Source organism: Aspergillus pseudotamarii, assembly GCF_009193445.1.
Source record: "Aspergillus pseudotamarii strain CBS 117625 unplaced genomic scaffold BDV38scaffold_70, whole genome shotgun sequence".
Taxonomy (NCBI): domain Eukaryota; kingdom Fungi; phylum Ascomycota; class Eurotiomycetes; order Eurotiales; family Aspergillaceae; genus Aspergillus; species Aspergillus pseudotamarii.
The window spans coordinates 85,352-109,031 of NW_022475084.1; the positions used below are offsets into that span (position 1 = coordinate 85,352).

Genomic DNA, 23,680 nt, shown 5'->3' on the forward strand with positions numbered 1-23,680 from the left:
GTCCACTTTAACCCATTTCGGGCTTAGCGTCCCATTGCTCTGTCTTCGTCCAATAATTAAGCCTCCCTCCGATCTATATAATCTTAACCTTGATTAAGTATACATAGAACATACAAAGAAGTTTCCTCTCCAACGTAGTACCGTTTTAGATCGATAACCAATTCCTTCCTTGAATTTATTTAGAAGTACTAATCGATATATTTCTGAGAATAGTGACTTTTAATGGTTGAAACATCATTGAATGCAGTGAGCCACCGTCGTTTGGTCTGAACGCCACCAACTGTTTCAGAGGCAACAGTATTGTTTTTCGTTCATAAACATGCCGGTGAGGTTCTTGGTGCAGGTCACAGGAATCTCGCCCCGTGACGAGGCACTTTCCATATTCATCATCAGCGTATGTTCTTTCACTTTCACCTTCATTCCCCTATCATCCTCTGGACAAAGGAATTCTCGTCATTTAAAACCTGCTGATTTAGATCTATTGGCTTAACCTATCTATCGTGTCTTTCTCTCTTCTCTGCTACATATTACTCACCCAACTCTTATCAGCCTAGCCACCGCCTCTGCTCGCCGTTTGCAGCTATCTCTGTCGGAGAGCTTCAACTCTGTTGCGAGCTTCTCCTTGATAAAAGACATGGAGTGAGTTCTCTATTTTGGTTCATCTCTTTACCTCTCACCTGAGACAACTGTTTCCCTCCTCCCATCTATTCTTTGTATGCTAACACCGTTGCAGTCACGAAACCGCGGGGGCTAAAGGTAAGACACACCTCTATCAGTAAGAAGCAAACGACAAGTCATGTCCCTTACTACCCCAGGCTCTTCTGAAAGAAATTGTTCATTGACCAGTCAATGCACCATATAGAATGGTTGCTACCTGGTTACGGTCGGCCCACACCGAAAAGCCGTGGAGGAACGACGCGAACAGTGGCTGATCAGGCTCGCATAACATTGTCCAAAGATAGTATCCGAAATGAGATAGAGACACAGAAGAAACCACAGGCTTCATATACGGCAGTTACCGCAGCTCCTGTAGCCAACAGCATTGGGCGAGGTAGAGGTGCATCGAGGGCAACAAGGGCAACAAGGGGGCGTGTGCAGGCTAGACGGGCATACTCGAACACCGCAGCCTCACGCCAATCCAGCAATCTTCTCCGCGACTCACCTGCTAAATCAAATTGGAGAGGTGGTAGTGAACCTTCTGGTAGGCTCTCTCTAGTTTCGGATTCCAATATGCTAACACTACCTTGGGTAACACTGAAGCGATTTTCAAATTGCCTGCCTCTTTTGGCAGTTTCAAGTACGAGTAAGCACCTTCAGATCGCTTTCATTCTTTAAAAAATGCTCACTATTATACGGTGTACAGGTTCTTCGGAGTAGCAAGATCGACACTTTCAGGAAAGTCCCCTACAGCCGCCCAAGGTCGTCATGAAATCTTCGAGGATATTAGCAGGAGAACAGGCGCGTATGTGAAACCTCCATCTTATACTGACAAGGTAAGCCATTTCGTAGTCAGATGTCAATGAACAGTAGTGTGCTCATTCACTGCAGGTCATTCAGCTATGGGGTAAACCACAAGACGTGGCTTCGGCCATAGAAATGATTGAAAGGCTTCTTGCCAAATGTAATAGTCTTGCACCCGCACATAAAAGGACGGAATGGGCTAAAATCAATGCCTATTCCGCAAACAAAGAGATGGGTGTTGATTTAAAGGAAAGACGTGAGAACATGCTGCTGCTTCTGAGGAAGGAACCGAAATCGCCTTCAGCTTTTCCCGAGCAGGTCAGTATATCAAGGTATCAACTTTTATTTTCTTTTCTAACAGATCCGTCATCCAAGCTTTTTTTCTTGTGGCCGAACGATGGTCCACCAATCAAGGAATCTCTTGGAGAACAACTCGAGGCTCTTGATATCATTCGGGCGAAATTTGGCTGTCACGTCTACCTTCCAAAGAATGCCCCGGACTATATATGTGCTCTTGGTCACAGCCATGATACGATGAGGCAGATCGCACAGCTTCTCAGGACCAAGTGGAGTGAGACCGTTGCCAATAGCCACGTTAGGTCGAAAGCCTACATTTTAGAGCCTCCAGAAACCTTGAGAGACAAGATTGTCGTGGAGAATAATACTCTCTTTGCGAAAGCCTTTCTCCATGGAAAGAGGGTGAAAAGCCTTTCGTCAGAGCTGTGGCAGAATCGACGTACATTGATACAGACAAAGAACAACACACACATCTTGAGCGCCCTTTCAAGATCCTTGCAAGGTGTCTCCTTTGTCCGTGGACACTTGCGTATGCGTGTTAACCTTGGTTCATTTGTGCTCGATGAGTATCACATGCCCAAGAATGACAAAGTCGGGTATAGTTTTGAGGAGTTTAGAGAGATGCTATTGCATGAGCAAACAAAAGGCCGTTTGATTCCAGGGTATGGACTCCTTACTATTTATTCGTCTAGTGTTTAATACTTTATAAATAGATTACAGGTCGGTCAAGATGAGCTCCTGGCTAGATGTTTCATGTCTACCGATCTTCTCGAGCCTTACGAAAGTACATCCTGTTCGCTGAAAAATGCTGAGCCTGCATACTCCGTGAACTTCGAGTTCCTGGGTTCGAATAATGCTCTACTTCGTCTCGAAGCTGAATTTGCTAGAAGCCCCGGGGCACAGGAATATGAAGTAACTCAACGCCGATGGCTTAGGCCTCGCAAAAGTGGCCAGTCAAGGGACAGGAGGCTACCCCTACAGATTGGTGTTATTGATTTCGAAAGGTAGGTAAATTCGTGTCTTTCGTCGTTTAGGTCTAACTGAGTCCTTGTTAGAGCCGACTGGCAACTTGAAATCAAATCCCTAGAGTTCTACGAGACATCTTCCATCGATGCTGCACTGAAATCGTTTTCGCACTCGATCGGCTTCCGACGCACTACAACCATAGGTGACATATCTGCACAGCCCAAGAGAAAAGTGATCTTTCCGAGTTCAGCACCTGTATCCAGATTTGTGGAAAAAGCCTCCATCCGGTACCGACTGAAAGGCACCAAGTACATATTAGAAATAGCGAGGTACGATGAATACAGCCGCTTAAAGACGGACGCTTTTCAGGGACTAGCACCAGCACCAGCTTTAGTGACGGGTGAGATCTGCGATGTCCCATCCACTTCCTGGGGCGCATCTATATTTAATTCCAATTGGGATAACTTGATGGGAGAGCAAGCCAACCTGTCAGTTGGGCATTCCGCACGGCACAGCCCAGAGCTTCACACTTTCTTCCCCCCGAGAATGATATCCAATTCGGATGACAAGGGCGAGGGCTTCTGGGAGTTTATTGGTTTAGTGAAACGAGTGGCGGAAGTTCTAGGCCCAGCACGGCCCAGTTCCAGCTCAGAGAATACTACCAGGAAAGTACAGGTGAGCACCGAGCCCTCGATGATTCCTGCTGCAACCAAAAGCCAGCCACCTTCAAATGGATCCTCGCCCAAACTTGAGGTGAAGGGTCTTGCTGGGATGTTGGATGCCGACCTTGGCACTCTATTCTAGACATATCAAGTTGATCTTTATGAGAGCGACTGTTTGTTAACTCATAGATGCGACTGAATATATCATGGCTCAAATTCTAGGTGCAGGGCCATTCTGCTTTTGCTTCGTTGTGATCTTCCCTTCATTGTGCGAGATCAATGTCTCGTCGAATATGTGTGTTTCAACGTGTCTTACATCTCTGCAAAAGCCTTGGGAGCGTGCGACATTTCCCAGCTGGCAAAGCAGGAGCTTACATGCGAAGCGGTTAATGATTTGCTATTGCCAACACTTACTGTAACAAATACCATTCCTCTATTATTTCTGTTAACTATTTTGCCCTGACCGATCACTGGATGATCGGACGCCTCTGCAAGCGTCTGACAGGTTTTAACCACCACCCGCAGCGGCAGCACCAGATGATTGAGCACCTTCGCTAAGCAATTTTTGTCTCAGAGCTGGTAATAGTTAGCTTACGGTACGCATTCGCAGGCTGAGTGCGGGACAATTAGAGAATGATATGGCATTATATTCGACTTACCCTCCTCGAAGAGTCTTTGCTGGGAGCTCTTCGTCTGTACAATCTTTTCCAACTCTGTGAGATTCGTCTCTAGACTCTTAATTTTGTCCTCATAGAACTCAATAGCCTTTTTCGCAGTCTGTCCAGAGATAGGTCATCAGTTTTCAAATCAACCCTCAGGAAAGGGAACATAGACTCACCTTCTCAACATAGAATCCTGTTCCAACATCCACAAGCACCTTCTCCCGATCGGCCAGCTTACCCTTGACATACAACGAGCTCGTCAAAGGCACCAAGATGTCATCTCTGCCATCCGTCCCCCTCTTCTCAGACCCAACAACACCTTCATTAATCGACCGCACACAATCCCTAAACTTCGACTGCGCCGCGCGCAACTTAGCATGCGACGACGTCAAATGCTCCAATTCCGACGAAAGACGAGTCTGCAGCGCCCGAAGTTGCGGCACAGAAAGCGAGTTAATGTTAACTACTCATTCACTCCAGATTAGCTATCCACCCCCGCAGATCTAATCAGCCATATCTTAGAAGTTCGCCATACCTGAGCCCGCAGGAGCATCCGATGCGGGGGTATTTTGAGGGGCCATTTTGATTTATGCAATGGCGCTTTCGTTCACTTTTCCGCTCCCTTATTTTTGGATGATACTGCGTGAGTCCGAGCTATGTGTATGCGGAAAAGTGGGCTTTGGTTGAATATCAACGGTGCGAGGAATTGGATTGTTTTCCTCGTCCGTTAGTTGTTATCGTTTGGATTTGGGATTAATTATGCTCGCCGCGGCGGGCAGTAGGTTTCTTGCTTTTTTGGGTATGGTCGTTGATCGGCTTATGTAATTATGTGGAGTTTTGCTATGTCGATTAGTCAAGTTTGTGCTTTTTATGCTTAGTTTGGGCTAACTAGAAGTAGGTAGGATTGCAAGAGGATTTGATGTTTTCTTCCTTTCTTCCTTTCTTTATCTAATGGTCAAAGTGGTCAAGGTGTGAGTTCGATTTTATTTTAGTTGGACTATTTGTTTTACTGAGGGAAAGGCCCGATAAGGCGCCCTCTGGCTTCTGGTTGGTGGGTTCCATGTGGTTGAATATATATTCATTCGATATTCGTAAGGGATAGCTCCATGATTATTGAAGATTGATTTATTATACCACCTTCTATGCTTCAGTTTATTAGAAATGACTCAAAATAATGACAACGTCTTCATAGTTCACATTAAAAGTGATAGCAAGCGTAAATAGGGTGACTAGCACACGAAGAGGCACAAGTTGTTAAAGGTGAAGGAAGTAAGTAGAAACAATTCGTCGTAATTGGAAGCGTATCGTCGTATTTCATGTCGCAGATCAAAGAGAAAGAAAGAAAAAAACATCCTGGACTGGTTTCCAACTGGCGTCGAAAACCATAGCGTATGTCATTCAATCTGCCTTGACTCCTCCATTACAGCATTCATCGAGCGAGTCATGAGCAGACAGAAGATCGGACACGGAATCGACCACAGACTTCTTGTTTTCGTTTCTCATTATCCCGTTATATGCCTCCAGTGGATGAATCTTTGCTCGTTGCCGGAACAAGTTCATCGTGGGGAGGAACAGTTTCTCCCCTTCAAACTCAGACACCCTGCCCGCTTTCTCAGCAGCATCTTGTGCCTCATAAAGCTCCTTGACATCTTCCCAGGTGAACCATTTCCATCCATCGCATTTGTGCGGTTCTTTAAGCTATAGAAGATTTGGCTGTTAGTCCAAAAACCAGAAGTATATTAGTGACCCGGGTTGAGACTTACCTCAGCGTCACCTGTGCCACCCTCAAGTTTGGCCGCAAAGAAATTGGTAGTGTAGTGCTTCTTCTCTTTCTCCTCCTTGAAGACATCGTTTGTAACAGTGAGGAATTCGATATCTTCGATATTGAAGCCCGTCTCTTCGTGAATTTCGCGCTTTGCGCAAGCCTCGAGGCTTTCTTCTTCGAAATCTATGTGGCCGCCAGGAAGACCCCAGGTACCTGTAAATGATTAGCATGCCTCGTCAATCAATTGATATGTAGACTTGAATAGAGGGCGTAGTGAAAACCTCAACGTGGGAGGTTTGGGGGAAGATGGGAGAGGAAGAAACATACCTTCGCCATGGCTGCCCTTTCTGAGTCCCATCACGAATTGACCTTTTTTATTAAAGACGAAGACATTCACTCCGGTCCTGACGACCTTTTTGCCATTTTTATCCATTGCGATTCGAAGATATAAACCAAGAGGATTGGTGAGTTGTTTGAATGGAGTGTAAAAGTGGGAGGTCCTATGAAAAGAAGAAATGTATAAGTCCTGCGCTGTGTAGGGCAACTGTTGAAATGAGAGAGAAATGGAAGTTTCTTTTATATTGTATAGAAAAGGTTGTAGTTACCGGTTCCAGAATAGGACAGGTTTCAGCCCAAGGCTGTGAGGTTACCTAGTAGTAGTAGTAGTAGTAGTAGTAGTAGTAGTAGTAGTAGTAGTAGTAGTAGTTGAACTTCCATGGGAACCAATCAGAGCATCTTCACTGCCCCTTTCATGTACGACATCGGTGGAAACCAATGACTGAACTTGATCTTTTGCATGATTTTCGACATGGGTATTCCCCACCTTGAATGAGCCTCAGCCGTGCTAAGGCACACTCTGACCGATCTTATTCTGCAGCAGCTGAATTAAACCCACGAGTGTCATGATATGCTTTTGTTTCACAATGAGGTGGCTACTAATATAATATTAGGAGAGCACCCCGCCTGCCCTGCCTGCTACAAAGAAAATCTAATGAATGCAGCGTTGAATCCAGACTGTGTTTGTTTGGAGTTTCTGTTTTCCTGACATCTAGGAATTCTCCAGACTGTTCTCATTGTTAGTGCGGTGGTATTGGCCGAATGTTATGAGAAACACGGGACTACCGTCACGTTCAATGGGCTTATTCCACGGTATAGATCATGGAGCACTCCGAGAGCAGTACATTGGTGGGCAAAACCAGGGTGTTTACCATGAGACTGGCTTTGGGGAATTACGAGTTAAGAGGCCTGATGACCCATATCTAGGAGGCTGAAAAGTGGCGAAAGCACCTTACCTTCTGAAGTGCCCAGCTGACCAGGTGCTAACTACCCCCATTATACCCGTTATCTCTAGGTTGGATGGCAAGGAATCGCTGCCTTCTCTCTGTGGTCCCTGATTTGATGTGGATAGAGGTGAATCAGAGAGGAATATTGTACAATTTGATCATCTGTATAATACAATCCCAGAGGCCCTAACTTTACAGGCGCTCGAGTAAGGACCGAGTGAATGTCGAGAGCTGCTCTAGCGGCACATTCTCCCGTAGGTTGTCCAGCTGGCGGCACTGCACTTCTAATGTTTGCGCTTTCTTCCACCCTTTACCGACCACAACAATGATGGGGTACCCGATCAGGTCGGCGTCTCCCAATTTCCACCCCATTTGCTTGTCTCGGTCGTCGAGGATGACGTCGACTGGGGATGCTGGGTCTGAAGTAAGTGTGTCATATATCTTCTCGGCTTCTTCCTCCAAGCCCTTCGCAGGGACAACAATGACCTCAAAAGGAGCCACTGCGCGGGGCCAGTTGAGGCCCTTGGAGTCCGCTAGGCTGTCAGCGACCGCCGTGATCATACGTGAGACGCCGATTCCATGACATCCCATTTGCATGGGCACGATCTGGTTTTCTGAGCTGCCAGATGAGGATTGGTCCACCATGACAGACGCTTGTAGAACTTCACTATATCTAGTGCCAAGATGGAAGGTGTGGCCCAGTTCGATCGCAATGTGGGTCTTCACACGACCTTGAGCGCACTTGGCACACTTGTCGCCATCCTGAACCTTGACAAGGCTGAGGCCATTGTTTGTTCCAGGGAACCGATCCAGCATAGAGTAGTCAATGTCCTCCACCTTGCAGCTTGCTTGATCCAGCAAGTCACTCAGCGGTGGACGTTTGTACACTCGCACCTGCGAGTCATACATGTCCACTACACGGTAAGGGCCGGAAGCCTTGTTAGACTTTACTTCAGCAGCCCACTGTTCTAATGGGTTCTCTACGCTGAGGTCTAGGTCGATGCCTGCAGCATTAGCTACAGACTTAACAGCGTGAGAGTTCACTTCTCTTTCCACTGGCTCCTGGGTTTCGCCTTGCATGGAGAATTTCGGATACCATCCTCTCAGTAGTGTTCGTTTGTCCTTGGAAATCGACATCCAGAGACCTGTAGAAATGGTCGGTGCTGCTTCGGGGGACATATCTCCAGTGTCAAACCCAGGGCTGGCCTGGTGGCTTGCATTGTTTCCGAATTCATGAATCTTTCCGTCTGCAAGCTCATCATTATAAACAGTGTCACAGCTAGTACAGCTAATGACCGTATCTTCTCCTTTGGAGCTGGGAACATGGAATTCGTGGCTTAGGTTGCCGCCCATATTGCCGGAATCTGCAGCAGCAACCAAATATGGTATCTTCAAGTCGTTGAACAGTCGTGTATAAGCGGCTTTCACAGATGTATATGTTTTCAAAGCTTCTTCCACAGTGCAGTCGAACGTGTAGAGATCCTTCATGATGAACTCTCGCCCACGAAGTAGACCTTGTCTTGGTCTTGGTTCATCACGGTATTTCCTTGCTACGTCGAGAAATGTTAGCGGGAAAAGCGTCAGTTACTACATGTAAACTTACAGATTTGGTAGACTCGTAGAGGTAGATCCCTATACGACTTGGCGAGACTGCCCACTAGAGTGGTGATTTCCTCCTCATGAGTAGGAGCAAGAAGGAAGCGAGATTCCTTTCTGTCATGGAATCTGAACACCTAACATACCCTGTCAGAGGTTTCTTGCAAGAGACCGGAGATACCACTGTACCTCTGAACCCTCTCCTAAGCGTCCTGACCTCTCCCAGAGTTCTTGGGCAGATATGGACGACAGTGAAACTTTTGACGCTCCTATAGTCACATTCAGAAAATTGTACTTCTAACGCAAGAAGCATAATGGGGCATACCAACTGAACGCATATGCTTATCAATCAGATGCTCCAGCTTGTCTTGCACGCGCAATCCTAGCGGTAACATATGGAATATCCCCGAATAAGCCTATACAGAGTTAGAATCGGCTATGCTATACAGGGGGGTCCACTACCTGTCGGAGAAAGCCTCCTCGAACTAAGAGGTCATTCACGTCCTCTAACCATCTGTCAATTGCTGTCATTCAGAGTAATTAATTGCGCGTAGAAGTACCTTTTTCACCCTGGACATTTTTCTTTGAGATGCCTCCCGTTGGAATCCAGAAGTTAGACACCCGAGTTCGGCCATCCGTCTGTCATTATTAGCGGATAAGTCTTGTGGCAAGTAGATGCGCAATGTCCTACATGGAAACTGCATCTTGGAGCTTTATGCAATGGCAAGACTCCACAGTATGCTCTATATGCGCCGGAATAGCGGCCCGGAATCGGGCGAAAACCGGATATCATGAATTATAGAGTGTTGCGATTGACAATCCTTCTAAATCTTTCAATAGGGAAATTCATTCAGAATAATGAACAGAAGGTAGCGCTTATCTCCAATATTATGGATATGATTTAGTTGGAGATCTAAATAAAAGGTCCGCATTGAAGGCTTTAGTTGGTCCGTGCACCGGGACACCGACAAACGGTGAAACCGTTTCTCCGGCGGCCTCGAGGGTCTCCGTAATTTTTTTGGGTTTTCGGGCGGCAGAAAAAAAATGTAGGATAAAACCATTCCGACGATACTTGTGTTTTGGCCAGGAAATTGTCCCACCATGGCCAAAGGAAAGGGGAAGCGCTCCTCTGGAGCGACTGCTGCTACCACAGAAGGAGGGGTGAATGATTCCAATGCTGGTGCGGATACCGTCCCTCAATATGAGGAGAGTGCGTTTGCCGGCTTGCGACAAAAGATCGAACAGAGATTGAAAGACCAGAACGCTGCTAAGCAAAAGCCAAAGAGTAATAAGAAGGCTGCTTCCAATGATACCCCGAAGAAGAACAACGAAGCTACAGCCAAGCCCGACACAAAGCGAACCGATACCGACAAGAACAACAAGGGCAGGAAGCGGGACCGCAATGGCGAAGTGATTGCAAGGGAAGACAAGAACGCCTTCAGCAAGGACAAGTCGTCGAAACCAAAGGAAGCGGAGCAGACCGATGCTCTGCGACACGAGATTTTGGCCCTTGGGGGTACCGAGGAAGACTATGACATGCTTGCCGGGGTTGACTCTGAGTCTGAAGTCGAAGATGCTAAGAACATTTCCAAGGGTTCCGGGAGTAAGTCTGAGGAGGACGCACTGAGAAAGGAGCTGTCGGGTATTTTGGCTGCCGCTGGTCAAGTGGTTCCCGATGATATTGCCGACGACGAGGAAGACGAGGTGGGGCAAGATGAAGAGGAAGAAGAAGAGGAGGAAGAGGAGGAAGAGGAGGAAGAAGAAGACGTGGAAGGTGACGAGGCCGATATTGATGCTGTAGATGATAATGACAGTGAGGAGGACCAAGAAAGCTCCGATGAAGATGTTCCTCCCACCCCAGCTGCTAAGGAGACGAAAAAAGAGAGGGCTAAGCAATTCGAGGAGCCTCCTCTTCCCAAGGAATACAGCAAACTTGTGAGTTCATCATTGTTTTGCTAGTAGATGTCATTCTAACTAGACAATAGGCCGTCCCACCCAGATCTGACTGGTTCATGACCGAACTTCCTTCGATCTCCGCGAAACATGCGAACGGTTTGCCCCGACATCTGGTTGATCGTGTCTATAACTACGCTGTATCCCTGCTCGAGGAAGAATCCAACATGTACGCTGAAGCGCAGAAAACGTTGGCCTCCTCTTCTCACAAATTCTACACAACCATTATGTCCACCGGTACTCTTAGTGATAAGATTTCGGCGTTGACACTTGCTATACAGGAGTCTCCTCTGCATAACACGAAATCCCTGGAAAACCTTCTCGCTCTGGGGAAGAAGCGCAGCCGTGCGCAGGCAGTAGAAGTTCTGAGGACTCTTAAAGATATGTTTGCCCAGGGCACGTTACTTCCGAACGACCGTAGGCTTAGGTCTTTCGCGAATCAACCATCGCTTATGGCTGCATTCCAAGGGGCAGGAAGCAAGTGGTCTCAAGGAGATGCCCTCCCTAATGGTCTTCAGAAGCGCCACCTTATCGTTTGGGCATTTGAGCACTTCCTGAAGGAACAATATTTCGAGGTCCTCAAGATTTTAGAAGTATGGTGCAATGACGAAATTGAGTTCTCTCGTTCTAGGGCCGTGAGCTACGTCTATGAGCTGCTCAAGGAAAAACCTGAGCAGGAAACAAATCTTTTGCGACTATTGGTTAACAAACTTGGCGATACTGCCAAGAAGATCGCTTCTCGAGCTTCCTACCTTTTACTACAGCTTGAGCAAGCACACCCATTGATGAAGCCAACAATCATCAAGGCTGTCGAGGAGGTTCTTTTCCGTCCAGGTCAGAGCCAGCACGCCAAATATTACGCCATTATCACCTTGAACCAAACTGTCTTGAGTACAAAGGAGGAGCAAGTTGCGGCCCAACTTCTTGACATCTATTTCGCGCTCTTTGTTGCCTTCTTGAAGCCCACCAAGAACAAGTTCCAGTCGGGTAAAAAGCATGGCAAGAACGGTAAGCTCAACAGAAAGGCCCAGAAGGCCCAGAAGGAGGCGGAGAAGGGTCAGGCTCAGCATGAGGAAATGCAAGAAAAACTCACTTCTGGCGTTTTGACCGGTGTGAATCGAGCTTATCCCTTCACTAACTCTGACTCGGAACGGTATGTAGTTTCCTTTCAGTCATTAGGGCGATTATAGCTAATCCATGCACAGACTTTCCAAGCACGTCGATACTTTGTTCCGCATCACTCACTCGTCGAACTTCAACACTAGCATTCAAGCTCTTATGTTGATCCAGCAACTGACATCTTCCCACCAAATTGCTGCTGATCGTTTCTACCGAACATTATACGAATCTCTTCTGGACCCACGACTGGCCACGTCTTCGAAGCAGGCACTCTATCTTAACCTATTGTTCAAGGCTTTGAAGAACGACGTGAACGCTCGACGTGTAAAGGCATTCGTGAAACGTATTATTCAGGTGCTTGGTCTGCACCAGCCGGCCTTCATCTGTGGCGTCATGTATTTGATTAGGGAATTAGAGAAGACGTTCTCTAGCCTCAATTCTTTGTACGATCAGCCCGAGGATAATGAGAGTGATGGGGAAGAGGTGTTCAGGGATGTTCCCGATGAGGATGATGAGATGCAAGAACAGCCTGAAGCCCAGCCGAAGAAGCCCTCAAGCCGTTACGACCCTCGCAAGCGAGACCCAGAGCACAGTAATGCTGATAAGACATGCCTCTGGGAATTGGTGAGTATATCCCATTACCTCTATCATTGTTTATACTTTACATACTGATATTGTGTTTGATAGCTGCCATACTTGTCACATTTCCATCCATCCGTGTCGGTCAATGCGGCTCAATTGTTAGAGCACAAGACTATGAGCGGAAAGCCAGATATGACAATACACACATTGATGCACTTCCTGGACCGCTTTGTCTACAAGACACCGAAAGCCTCTGCCGCTACCAGGGGTGCCTCTATCATGCAGCCCCTTGCCGGCAGTGACGCACAAGATCGGTTGGTGTCCGGTACCAAACAGACCCAGGAACTTCCGCTTAACTCCGAGGCCTTCTGGAAGAAGAAGTCTGACGAAGTGGCCGCGGAGGATGTCTTCTTCCACGAGTACTTCAACCGTGTCGAGAAGGACAAGGATAAGAGCCGCAAGAAGGCCAAGGATCCCGTCGAACATGCTGAAGAGGATGCCGAGCTCAGCGATGCCGAGTCAGAGATCTGGAAGGCACTGGTGGACTCGAAACCCGAAGTGGAAGGAGCTGATAGCGACGATGATCTTGACTTGGATGACCTCGAGTCTGCCTATGATCAGGATGAGGATGAGGAGGCTGAACAGAGTGGAGACGAGGGAGTCATTTTCAACGACGAGTCTGACGTGGATATGGACGACTTCGAGGAAGAGGCTTCCGAGACCGAGAAGCCAGCGACCAAGTCCAAGGCCAAGAAGGCCGAAGATGCATTCGACGAGGATGATGACTTCGACATGGATGTTTCTGACGACGAAGCCTTCCTTGACAGCGACGAGGACCTACCTTCGGACGTGGAACTCGGCGGCGGGGTGGAGCTCCCGAAGGAGGACGACAAGCCCGATCAAAAGAAGAAGAGACGCAAGCTCAAGCATCTGCCGACCTTCGCCTCGGTGGACGACTATGCGGCCCTGCTGGCCGGGGAGGACGAGGGCATGTAAGGGGAAGATTGTACGGCTGTGTAGCAACGCGATGTTCATACTACAGATACCACAAAAAGTCTATCTCAAGGCATTTCCTTCAACACAAGTCCATTGTACTAAACCCATATAGATCAGCGACCGTAGGAACCCATGCACTTATTGCACAAGACTAAACAAGTAACATCCTGGCGTGTTCCAGACCATTCCCGGCCGGAAATAGAACTCCCAATCAGGTGATATGATATACATAAACGTTCCCTGCACGATTTAGTAGACCAACCCAGTAGACTCCGACCCTAGTCAGGCAGGTACCTGATCAATAGAGCTAAAGGCTGCTGAAAAAAGAAAAGCCAAAAAAAGATAAAAGCCCAGCCCCAGCAGGAGACCGAATCTAGAACCCAGGCGCCACATGGTTCTCGAACATGGATAGCCTCCATTACATCATCGTGGCATGAAATTGCGATTGCGAGCTTTTTGCTGACATCAATTAACTTATCAACCGGGATAAAATAAAGATCGAGTCAAAAAATCTGTTAATAATGAGACTATCCTGGCGTGTTACACCATTCGCTCTACGCAAAGTAAGCATCCCAAGGCTTCAGGAAGGGTAGGGATTGACTGGGCACGTGGGGATCACGCCATCTGCTAGTGCATAACGTGCTCAAGCTTAAGCCAACACGAGAAAAAGTAAAATAAAGAATCATCGAACATCAAATTAGTATAATGAAAAAGGGAAGCCTGGTGCGAGATTTAATATCGGTCGTTGTGTAACTAACGTAGGCTACTTGTGTTGTATGTAAGGTGCAACCACCTATGGTATGAGTACTACTAGTAGGTTTGGGGGAAGGTTCAGATCGGCCGAGCTGCCCAAAATTAGCGCCAAAAAAAAGCATAAAAAAATCAAAGGCGCATTCATTATTTTGATGAAATTTAAGTAAGCAGTAAGCAAAGGGGCAAAAGTAAAAAAAAAAAAAAATAAATAAATAAATAAAAAAAAAGAATAAGAAAGATATTCGGTTAAAAAAATCCTATCCAATGTACGGAGTATCGCAGTCATCGATCTCGTAAGTACTATAATCCGGCCAAGGCAAAGGCTGTTACTGGATAAGCACGGGACAACGTCTTCGGTTGAGGCCAAGAACCAAGTGGGGTGCATCCGCTACGAGGTAAAGAAAAGTTCAGTTTACGGATGCGGGGCACTCAACTGGTTCGGATGGGCTCCGCCATCTACGCCTTCCGAGGTAATGATTGGCAGCGGGGGCGGCGCATGGGTAACTGGGTTGCATCCAATCCCAGAGGGTGGAGTCATGGGAAGTTATCCATAATTCCTGACTGCTTTTAATTAATCTTCGACGTAGCTGCCTCTGCAGGTAGGTAGTGTTCACAACTGGAAAGTTTATGGCGATCGTTGCCCTGAAAAGGCACCGGGTACGAAGTAGTTCTCAACCTCTCGCTTAGATCTCAGGTATCTTGACTGTCACCCTGGTTGAACTCCCGTGACCCGTGGTCGCGGAAGCTTGAGTTACTTTTGGCTGTTTTAACTCGGTACCTCAAGAGCATAATCTTACCTGGGAGCGATTCCTGCCCTAACAAGTAAGTAATGGGACGCGCAAAGAGCCGACTCTATGCGTACCATCGATGGCCCACACGGCCGTGAGCACGTCATGGGTTTACTATTCCAAGTTTACTTTATCGTCGGTATCGGCGTCCGACTCATTGCGTCGATGGTCATTCCATGGGATCCACTGGGGGTGGACGCTAAGCTAAGAGAAGCTTAAGCTGGAAAGCTGGATTTCTGGAAACGGACTTGCCCTGCGCCTTTATCAGCCGCTGAGGTCAATGCAAAATAGAAATCAATCAATCAATTAATTAATTAAAGAAAAGAAAAGGAAAAGAAAGTGTAGAGACTAATGTGAATTAAAAAAATATTAATCGGATAGTATTCATGATAAGGTTCATTCAAAATATTACTCGCTATTTGACTTTTCTTTTCTTTTCGTTTTTAATTCTTCGCCTCCTCCATCTGACAACCATCGCAGTGGTTGTTCTTCTCACCTTCTCTCCCGCCTCTTAGTGTCTTGGGGTCGATTGCTTGGACGCCTCCAAGCTCTCTTGGTACGTCCATGCCCAGCATTTGCCATTCGCATTTGACGCTAATTAACCGAATAGATTTTTCCTTTTTATTTCCTTTTCGCCTTTGTTCATTTTCGTCTAGAAAGTTTTACAGATCTTCTTCTGATATAAATCCTTATTCTGTCCCTAAGGTAAGTAATTCTGGTCTCCCACCTGGCTCGCCGGTGTCCCATCACGCATCCGTTTACTCCTCTGGGCGACTATTGACCTGCGATTATCTAGATCTTCTATCTGAATCTCTTAACGTGAGGAGCAGTACATGCATCCAAAGGCCTCCAATTCTACTTCTACCACCCACTCCACCACTTCCTTGCAACGGCGGTCTGTCCGCTCCTCAAAATGGCTGCGCCCTATACATCCAAGGCCCTTGACGGGCGTGGGGACGAAGACCGTCAGTCTTCCACCTCGGAGCGACCTGATTCTCCCGATAAGGTGAAGGATATCGAGAATCAGCGACAGCCGGGAGTGCAGTCCGATTCGGACACAGATGACATTGGAAGACAAATCGAAATGGAGGCGGGTAACTCCATCAAATACCGAACATGTAGTTGGCAGAAGGTGCGTTCGCATGTCGAAAAGGATAGATTCATGGCTTGGTGCTAATCAGCATGGACGAACAGACGGCCGCGTTGCTCTTTTCCGAATACATCTGCTTGGCTATCATGTCATTTCCCTGGTCTTATTCCGTTCTCGGGTTAGTCCCGGGATTGATTCTGACTGCGGTTATTGCTGGGATTGTGCTTTACACTTCCCTGATTATTTGGTAAGTGAATGCGACTCTGTATCCCCTAAAGCCGATATTGATAATCACCTTAGGAGATTCTGCCTGCGCCATCCCCATGTTCGCGACGTGTGTGATATCGGTCAGCATCTCTTCTGGGACTCGAAGATTGCCTGGTATCTGACCGCAGTGATGTTCTTGTTGAACAATACCTTTATTCAGGTAACCTCACCCAATATCATCTCAAGGCCCCGGATGGGTGAGCCCTAATACTGTTCTAGGGTTTGCATTGCTTGGTCGGCGCCGAGTGGCTCAACACGGTCTCCTCGCATGGGACGTGCACTATCGTCTTTTCCTTGGTCACGGCGATTGTCTCGTTCGTCTGCTCACTTCCAAGAACATTCAGCACACTATCCAAGATTGCCACTTTCTCAGCGTTGTTCACGTTCATTTCAGTGATGTTGGCCGTGGTCTTCACAGCTATCGAAGATCATCCCGCTGGCTACAGTCCCGCAAAAGGCGACCCAATTGTTACCGCAGTCCCCGTGGCCGGGACAACATTTGTCTCGGGCGTCAATGCTTTTCTAAACATCAGCTACACGTTCATTGGCCAGATCACACTCCCGAGTTTCATCGCCGAAATGAAGGAGCCGAAGGACTTCTGGAAATCCGTTACGGCGGTCACTGTTGCGGAAATCATCGTGTTTAGCTTGGTGGGTTCGATTGTATATGCCTACACCGGCAACCAATATATGACCGCTCCGGCGTTCGGCTCTATCAGCAATGAGGTGTACAAGAAGGTGTCTTTTTCATTCATGGTCCCGACCTTGATTTTCCTGGGGGTGTTGTACGCCTCGGTCTCTGCCCGTTTCCTCTTCTTCCGTCTGTTCGAGGGAACGCGCCACAAGGGTAATCATACCGTCGTCGGATGGGCAGCCTGGGCTGGAATCCTAGCCGTTCTGTGGATTGGGGCGTTTATCATTGCCGAAGTGATTCCATTCTTCTCCGATCTGCTTTCGATCATGAGCGCGCTGTTTGATTCATTTTTCGGGTTCATCTTCTGGGGTGTCGCCTACCTCCGGATGCGACGTGAAGACTACGGACCGGATTTCTACAAAAATCGAGGAATCCGGGGCTGGATAGGCTTGATCATCAATGTCGGCTTGATTTTCGTCGGCCTATTCTTCTTAGGGCCTGGAACCTATGTAAGTTCGACCTTCTCGGTCACGCTGTCCATGGTCACGACTAACGATCTCTGCAGGCTGCTGTGGACAGCGTAGTCCTAAACTATCAAGCTGGAACTGTGGGCAGTCCTTTCTCCTGCGCTGATAACGGATTGTAATGAGTTCATGTTGTTTGATCTAAATTTCTATTCTTTGCGGGGGTGATCACAAGTGTGTGTCTTCCGACGTAATACGACCCTGGTGGTTTTTTTAAGGACCGTGGGAGGAATTTTCTTATTGTTATGATTCAGGTCCACAGCACTTTCTGCATGACTGACTACCTATTCGTGTTATCATGGTAATGAAAGATATCATCTCTGTAGCGATAAAGTAAAATCTCTCAGACAGACGACATGTCATGCGCTGAGATTGTCTGGAATTTTGGAGACTGCACAAGACTCCCCAGTGGTACGGGCGGGTAGAAGATGCCCTTGTCGCGCCTTTCGCAGAAGATTCCAATCTGGCCTATTGATTCACACCATCGTCATACTCCGTAGATGCTTGATCTTGCGTAAATCTAGTGGGTAACCCGTCCGGCGGGACGGCTTGCCCGCGGAATTTGCCCTATCGGCATGTGACTTTCCCGCTATCAGTCATACTCCTCCGCAATTCTTCCCTGTCGTCCTCTGTTCACGAACTTCCTTCTGTAAAAAATCACATCTAATCGCTTCAAATCCTCATCATGTCCGCCGTACGACCTTTGCGACGAGGTATCAACCTCCTGGGTTCGAAATCGCTCTCGCAGCCCACTTCTATCGTCGTCAATGGCTCGACACTCCTCCCGCGGCAGTTGACATCTCCGCTCCACCGCGGTCTCCGCACTCCGACTGCTGCACGCCCATTCCTCCGTGCCAGCTCTGCTTCTTCCTCTAATGGTGGTGTGCGATTTGCTTCGTCTGCAGCTCCTTCGGGGCCGCTGAGACAGACTCAGCTCTATGACCTACATCTCGCCCGGGGCGCGAAAATGGTGCCCTTTGCGGGGTTTGACATGCCCTTGCAATACTCCGATCTCAGCCATGTTGAAAGCCACAAATGGACCAGAGAAAAGGCAAGCTTGTTCGATGTGAGTCACATGTATGTACACATCCAAGAATACTTCCATATACATAGAATCAAAGACTAACGCCAATTGCAGGGTTCAGCACGAACTCAGCGGACCAGGCGCAATCGAGCTCCTGATGAAGGTCACACCATCATCCCTCGATAAGCTTGGTCACAACCAATCCACCCTCTCTTGTCTGCTCGAAGAAGGCACCGGCGGTATCATCGATGATACCGTCATCACCCGTCGTACTGACGAAACCTTCTACTTCGTCACCAACGCCGGCCGGCGCGACGAGGATCTAGCTTTCTTGGAAGCCGAGATATCCGCCTACAAGCAAGCCCACGGCGCCGACAGCATCAAATGGTCCATCCTCGAGGACCGCGCCCTGGTCGCCCTTCAGGGCCCCCTCGCAGCTGAGGTCCTCCAGTCCTACGTCCACGGCTCCGGTCCAGAAACAGACCTCAGCACCCTCTACTTCGGCAACTGTCGCGAGCTTCATCTCACCCTCCCCGATGGCTCGCGCACCCCTCACCCCCTCCTCATCTCCCGTACCGGCTATACTGGCGAGGACGGCTTCGAAATCTCCATCCCAACAGCAGGCTCCCCCTCCCTGCCCGCCCAAGTCACCGAGCTCCTCCTCACAAACGCTGACCAGGTCCGCCTGGCCGGCCTAGCAGCCCGTGACTCCCTCCGCCTGGAAGCAGGCATGTGTCTCTACGGCCACGACATTTCCACCGCCCAGACTCCCCCCGGCGCATCCCTGGGCTGGGTCGTCGGCAAAGACCGTCGCGACCCCGCAACCGCCAACTTCAATGGCGCCTCCGCCATCCTCCCCCAGCTCGCCTCCCCCGCCAAGACCCTCTCCCAGCGTCGCGTAGGCTTCACTGTCGAGAAGGGTTCCCCCGCCCGTGAAGGTGCCGTCATCGTTGATATCAACGACGAATCCCGTACTCCCGTCGGCATCATCACCTCCGGTCTTCCCAGTCCTACTCTCAGCGGTACCAACATCGCCATGGGCTACGTCAAGCAAGGTCTCCACAAGAAGGGCACCGAGGTTGGCATCTTGGTTCGTAACAAGCTCCGTAAGGCTACCGTTACCGGTATGCCCTGGGTTGAGAGCAAGTTCTATCGTGGCAAGGCCTAGACCCACACTGGGGTTGAATTCTGTTCCTCTGGTTTTTGAGCTTTTGTGGTTGCAGTTTCTGTTCCTTTTTCCTTTTATTGAATTGCTTCATGCCGTGATGTACTGTAGATATTACGATTCCCCTTTTCACTGCATTTGTGCGAGACAGTCACCATCTTGTCTCGAATTGGATGCCCTGTCTCAGCTGGGTGTTTGATTAATCCTCAACGAATGAATAAAAGAATTTAGAAAACTTCATATATGGATTTGTTCTTGGTTTGCTGTAGTACTATGTAGTTTCTACCTGTAACGTTCAGTTGGGTACGTTGTTTGATTACAGCCCAGTTTAGGAGATCAGTGATTTTCCATCTTACTCCTGAAAGAGGGACCTTATATTACAGACTCCTAGTTTTGCTATGACTAGTACAATCAATTCAGTTTCATAATTACCATCAGAGTTAGTTCATACACTTGAACTTAATCAAGGAGAGCACCCCTTGTCGACAGAGACGGTGGTAAATCCTCCTCCCCAGTACCCCAATGGCTCTCATTCCTTCCCAACACGAGTACCAGTTCCCGCCCATCGGTGAAAAAGTCATGTCCCACCCAGTTCTTGGTATAAGGCTTCCCGTCCAGCGTCGCAGATTGGATATAGATGTTCTTATACGCGGAATCAAAGTTAACGGCACGGATCGTGGCGGTCCGTCCCGTCAGCGGCGAGGTGATGCGAACAGACTCGAAGAAGGGGGCTGAGATCAGGTACACATTTTGTCCCGGGTTCGGGAAGAGACCCATCATGGTCATTGCGACGAAGGAGCCCATGGCGCCTGAGTCGTCATTGCCGGGTAGGCCGGTTGGGTTTGCGTTGAAGTACTTGGGGACGTAAAAGTGGGCGCGGGAAGCGGATTTGGCGGGACGGCCGCCGTAGTGGTACTGGAAGACGGTTAGGAAAGAGGGCTCGTTGCCGATGTATGTAATGCCAGTGTCATGGAGGTAATCGAGGCGGCGGATGAATTGAGATGGGCCTCCAAGATGAGTGATAAGGGCGGCCATGTCATGGGGAACGAAACTGGAGGGTCAGTGTGGATTACTTAAACCGTTTGACTAGCTTTCACTTACAATTGATACTCCCATATACTGTCCTCAAATGTTTCGGCTGCATTGTTTTGAAGCGAACAAGCTCTCCCGCTCGTGTCGATGTTGGAACAGGTGATGGGGTCCTTTTAGTTGATTAAACGCAAATACTTTCATGAAACTAGGCCATGGGGACAAACCTGATATCCCCAGGTGCCATTCAGATACTTGGGTTGAAAGAAGCCTTTGAATCCGGTATCAGTTCCGTTTATGAAGGAGGCCTGGTCGTCGCGAAACAGATTCTGCCAAAATCGAGAAGTAGCTTCGTATTTCTCAACATCACCCGTCTTTCCGAGGCCACGGGCCATTTGTGCAATTGTGAAGTCATTATAAGAGTATTCCAGCGTGCGGGAGATGCTCCGCGTCATCGTTCCAAAGCCCTTGTAGTCAAAATCCTCTACTGGAATGTAGTTTAGCGATTTCCAACTGTCTAGGCCACCACGTCCTTCGTTCGACCAGTCATGCGGTTCCTCTTCAGCATCCTTCCGGACGGCAGAGTAGCCCGCTTCCCACTCTATTTCATCGGAAATGCCCTTGAGATATGCATCGGCAAGGACCACGTCCGCGTTTGAGCCACCTTGGGTGTAACCTAGACCGGTCAGATCGCTTCTATTAATAGGGCTACAATTCCGCACCTTTGCAGAGCGACATGCGGCAGTCTGGAAGCCAGCCTAGATGTTTCTGGGTATCAATCAACGATCGAACCATTCGAGCCAGCGATGCAGGATCATGGATGGTCAGAAATGGCAGCTGAGACCGAAACGAATCCCAAAGACTATCACATATCAGGAAAGAGCTCTAGGGGCAGACGGCGCGCATACCAGTAGAAAGAGTCAAAATATGGCTCTGTGCTATTCCACAGTGGGTTCTCCCCGGTGTAGTCCTGCGGATTGATCATGGTGCGGTAGATTCCACTATAGAACGTGGACAGGAATGAAGAATTGACCCCGTTTCTCGATACTCGGATCGGGGCAAGCTTCTTTGTCCACGAATCCACCGCGGCGGAATGCGTCGCATTAAAGTCAAAGTTAGGGATTTCAGACTCAGAGTTGCTGCAAGCTTGTTCGCTACTAATGAAACTAAGGCCTACGCGGGCTAGAACCGTATTATCGGCCAATGAGTTAAATCGAACGAAAGCACCTCCCTACACTTGTTAGCCATACTTGACACTAACAGGTTCGATGCCTGAACAAACCGGTAGCGGGTACCCATTTATGCTTCGGGAGATCGTGAGGTTCTTTACATCCGTACTCGCTCGCGAATTGACGAATATGCCATTATCTCTAATACCCGAGGCACTGCGAAAGTCGACGCAGAAGTACGGAGTGTAGGATCCACTTCCAAAACTGGGTAAAAAGCGAGCATGGCCAACCATCCGCCCCGTGTCAGCATCTACGGTAATAGTTCCATTGTCCTGTCGAGTGTCGGACAAGTCACTAAGATCCAACAGGATAAGGGGCTTTGCTTCGCGATCTGCTGGGAACCGAAAACGGAAGAGAGATGCATGGTGGGATACCGTCATGTCTACTTGAATCCCCGATGCCATGGTCAATGCAAAGTAACCCGGGGTCGCAGAGACAGAGCCGGGGTCGTAGTGCGTCTTGCGCTGTTTCTTGGGATACACACAGCCATTGACATCGTCATCCTTGCAGCCCATATATGGGAAAATAGGGAAGTTCCCGAGCGAAGGTTGACCTCCAGTACCTGAATCATGCAGACTGGAAAACCCTGTGATGTTACTTCCATCGTATGCAAAGCCGCCCTGGTTGTTCACAGAATCTGTGTCGGCTACAGCCTTCGCCATCCCATAGGGAAGTGACGCGCCGGCGAAGACGTTGCCTAAATAATACAGGGGATCAGATGCCAATCGCAATGTTTCTTATTGAGACCGATTGGAAGAATGATACCTCCGTTCGAACTTCCGATAAGTGGGTCAACATATTGCAGTACATCGTAGTCTTCAGGAATTGAAATGGAGCGAGGGTTAGTGTAGCCCAAGGCAAGAGGAGCAGCGATAAAAATCGACCAAACAACAGACGACGCCATTGATAACGAATATTCTAACAGTTTATGGCAAATCAAAGGAGCGTGTCATGACAGTAACGAGAGATTATCAGTTACGAGATCAGGGGGATGACTATGGACGATCAGGAATGCTCCTTCCTGGCATGCTGGGTGAGAGGCACTTTATGCATGCCATCCAGGGGGGGAATGGATTCCAGGGAAAACCCATGATTCTACTAGTAGTAGTAGGTGCAGGTCTGTACTGCGCATGGTCCTCATGTTTGGATATTGGCAACTGGCATTCTTTCATTAATTTCAACGATATGTATGCCCCTGCTGATCACTGCACTAGGATAGTTTCGACGCCTCTGAATGGTTCGGGCTGTGATCAGTTCGGTCTCCCGCAGGACGTGGCGCTAAAAGCTCATCTATGTTCAATAGTTGCGATGATATAAACAGCCATCATGGGGCCACCGAAAGGTTGATCTGCCTCAGATGATCTTCAAGTCTAGTTTCCGTTTGGGCGACCCTTGTTGTGAAACAATATGATAGGTACATTTTCGAGGATTCTCGAAGGCGAACGGAACACATCCGGACTGTCACACTCATAAAAAAAAACTTTTATCACCCGTGTCGTTACTGAGCCCACCAGTTCTGCATGACTTCGGTACAGAACCGAGGATTGTCGGTGATGATGAAAGGAAGAGTTTTAAAACGAGCCGAGGTTTAAAGTCCAGTGATCCGCTGCCCCTACCGCCGTCGCCAATCAGAAGGGCCCCCAGACACCCAATCTTCAGGCCTTGTTGAGGGGATCAGTCCTTCACCACTCGGTTGGGGAGTCAGATAAGCAGAAGAATTCCACCAGGAGCTCCCGAGATACCAATTGAGCTCCCCATCAGGGCTGCTTTGTGGCTGAGAGCCCTTCTGACGAACTCGATTTTTTGCCATCCCGGAGTGCGAGCCCAGATCTCAC

The 23,680-nt window shown here is 48.5% G+C and overlaps 8 protein-coding genes across 8 annotated transcripts; 4 read left to right on the top strand and 4 right to left on the bottom strand.

The window, feature by feature from the left end:
* Window positions 1-634: 634 nt before the first annotated feature.
* BDV38DRAFT_296386 (uncharacterized protein) lies at window positions 635-3,831 on the top strand (the record flags this gene model as incomplete). The annotated part of the gene is made up of 9 exons (XM_032062926.1): window positions 635-639; window positions 734-756; window positions 863-1,201; window positions 1,261-1,303; window positions 1,364-1,493; window positions 1,549-1,779; window positions 1,837-2,420; window positions 2,472-2,762; window positions 2,814-3,831. The coding sequence occupies 9 exons, from the start codon at window positions 635-637 to the stop codon at window positions 3,526-3,528; spliced, it is 2,361 nt and encodes a 786-aa protein (XP_031909247.1). The 3' UTR covers window positions 3,529-3,831.
* BDV38DRAFT_259090 (prefoldin subunit 5) lies at window positions 3,220-4,774 on the bottom strand. The gene is made up of 4 exons (XM_032055789.1): window positions 4,584-4,774; window positions 4,225-4,511; window positions 4,046-4,163; window positions 3,220-3,962 (listed from the first exon to the last, which is right to left on the bottom strand). The coding sequence occupies exons 1-4, from the start codon at window positions 4,627-4,629 to the stop codon at window positions 3,895-3,897; spliced, it is 519 nt and encodes a 172-aa protein (XP_031909248.1). The 5' UTR covers window positions 4,630-4,774; the 3' UTR covers window positions 3,220-3,894.
* A 400-nt stretch (window positions 4,775-5,174) lies between these two features.
* BDV38DRAFT_259093 (nucleotide triphosphate diphosphatase NUDT15) lies at window positions 5,175-6,419 on the bottom strand. Its single transcript, XM_032055790.1, has 3 exons — window positions 6,141-6,419; window positions 5,812-6,026; window positions 5,175-5,746 (listed from the first exon to the last, which is right to left on the bottom strand). Exons 1-3 carry the CDS (start codon window positions 6,244-6,246, stop codon window positions 5,447-5,449), a joined length of 621 nt encoding a protein of 206 aa, XP_031909249.1. The 5' UTR covers window positions 6,247-6,419; the 3' UTR covers window positions 5,175-5,446.
* Window positions 6,420-7,288: 869 nt separating this feature from the next.
* BDV38DRAFT_274524 (putative proline--tRNA ligase AIM10) lies at window positions 7,289-9,485 on the bottom strand (the record flags this gene model as incomplete). The annotated part of the gene is made up of 7 exons (XM_032057858.1): window positions 7,289-8,646; window positions 8,700-8,829; window positions 8,882-8,961; window positions 9,018-9,108; window positions 9,155-9,198; window positions 9,253-9,331; window positions 9,384-9,485. The coding sequence occupies 7 exons, from the start codon at window positions 9,483-9,485 to the stop codon at window positions 7,289-7,291; spliced, it is 1,884 nt and encodes a 627-aa protein (XP_031909250.1).
* A 283-nt stretch (window positions 9,486-9,768) lies between these two features.
* BDV38DRAFT_259098 (RNA-binding ribosome biosynthesis protein MAK21) lies at window positions 9,769-13,806 on the top strand. The gene is made up of 4 exons (XM_032055791.1): window positions 9,769-10,627; window positions 10,678-11,798; window positions 11,851-12,388; window positions 12,452-13,806. The coding sequence occupies exons 1-4, from the start codon at window positions 9,794-9,796 to the stop codon at window positions 13,340-13,342; spliced, it is 3,384 nt and encodes a 1,127-aa protein (XP_031909251.1). The 5' UTR covers window positions 9,769-9,793; the 3' UTR covers window positions 13,343-13,806.
* A 1,471-nt stretch (window positions 13,807-15,277) lies between these two features.
* On the top strand, window positions 15,278-17,848 carry BDV38DRAFT_259101 (putative neutral amino acid permease). The gene is made up of 7 exons (XM_032055792.1): window positions 15,278-15,439; window positions 15,494-15,588; window positions 15,680-16,015; window positions 16,078-16,220; window positions 16,274-16,400; window positions 16,460-17,383; window positions 17,440-17,848. The coding sequence occupies exons 3-7, from the start codon at window positions 15,797-15,799 to the stop codon at window positions 17,518-17,520; spliced, it is 1,494 nt and encodes a 497-aa protein (XP_031909252.1). The 5' UTR covers window positions 15,278-15,439; window positions 15,494-15,588; window positions 15,680-15,796; the 3' UTR covers window positions 17,521-17,848.
* Window positions 17,849-18,011: 163 nt separating this feature from the next.
* BDV38DRAFT_259107 (glycine decarboxylase subunit T) lies at window positions 18,012-19,984 on the top strand. Its single transcript, XM_032055793.1, has 2 exons — window positions 18,012-18,475; window positions 18,537-19,984. The coding sequence occupies exons 1-2, from the start codon at window positions 18,084-18,086 to the stop codon at window positions 19,588-19,590; spliced, it is 1,446 nt and encodes a 481-aa protein (XP_031909253.1). The 5' UTR covers window positions 18,012-18,083; the 3' UTR covers window positions 19,591-19,984.
* A 62-nt stretch (window positions 19,985-20,046) lies between these two features.
* Window positions 20,047-22,749, bottom strand: BDV38DRAFT_287050 (glycoside hydrolase family 92 protein; the record flags this gene model as incomplete). The annotated part of the gene is made up of 7 exons (XM_032060791.1): window positions 20,047-20,638; window positions 20,689-20,789; window positions 20,844-21,292; window positions 21,339-21,478; window positions 21,525-21,847; window positions 21,899-22,542; window positions 22,611-22,749. 7 exons carry the CDS (start codon window positions 22,747-22,749, stop codon window positions 20,047-20,049), a joined length of 2,388 nt encoding a protein of 795 aa, XP_031909254.1.
* Between the last annotated feature and the right edge of the window lie 931 nt (window positions 22,750-23,680).

Bases quoted from the DNA above. Each gene is read 5' to 3' on its own strand.
- BDV38DRAFT_259107 (XM_032055793.1), top strand. From the start codon at position 18,084: ATGTCCGCCGTACGACCTTTGCGACGAGGTATCAACCTCCTGGGTTCG. The intron at 18,476-18,536 runs GTATGTACACAT...CGCCAATTGCAG, and splicing joins TTGTTCGATGTGAGTCACAT to GGTTCAGCACGAACTCAGCG.
- BDV38DRAFT_259098 (XM_032055791.1), top strand. From the start codon at position 9,794: ATGGCCAAAGGAAAGGGGAAGCGCTCCTCTGGAGCGACTGCTGCTACC. The intron at 10,628-10,677 runs GTGAGTTCATCA...ACTAGACAATAG, and splicing joins CCAAGGAATACAGCAAACTT to GCCGTCCCACCCAGATCTGA. The intron at 11,799-11,850 runs GTATGTAGTTTC...ATCCATGCACAG, and splicing joins ACTAACTCTGACTCGGAACG to ACTTTCCAAGCACGTCGATA.
- BDV38DRAFT_259101 (XM_032055792.1), top strand. From the start codon at position 15,797: ATGGCTGCGCCCTATACATCCAAGGCCCTTGACGGGCGTGGGGACGAA. The intron at 16,016-16,077 runs GTGCGTTCGCAT...ATGGACGAACAG, and splicing joins GAACATGTAGTTGGCAGAAG to ACGGCCGCGTTGCTCTTTTC. The intron at 16,401-16,459 runs GTAACCTCACCC...ATACTGTTCTAG, and splicing joins TGAACAATACCTTTATTCAG to GGTTTGCATTGCTTGGTCGG.
- BDV38DRAFT_259090 (XM_032055789.1), bottom strand. From the start codon at position 4,629: ATGGCCCCTCAAAATACCCCCGCATCGGATGCTCCTGCGGGCTCAG. The intron at 4,512-4,583 runs GTATGGCGAACT...GTGAATGAGTAG, and splicing joins GGATGCTCCTGCGGGCTCAG to TTAACATTAACTCGCTTTCT. The intron at 4,164-4,224 runs GTGAGTCTATGT...ATCTCTGGACAG, and splicing joins CAGGATTCTATGTTGAGAAG to ACTGCGAAAAAGGCTATTGA.
- BDV38DRAFT_259093 (XM_032055790.1), bottom strand. From the start codon at position 6,246: ATGGATAAAAATGGCAAAAAGGTCGTCAGGACCGGAGTGAATGTCTTC. The intron at 6,027-6,140 runs GTATGTTTCTTC...AATCATTTACAG, and splicing joins AAAGGGCAGCCATGGCGAAG to GTACCTGGGGTCTTCCTGGC. The intron at 5,747-5,811 runs GTAAGTCTCAAC...AATCTTCTATAG, and splicing joins GTGGCACAGGTGACGCTGAG to CTTAAAGAACCGCACAAATG.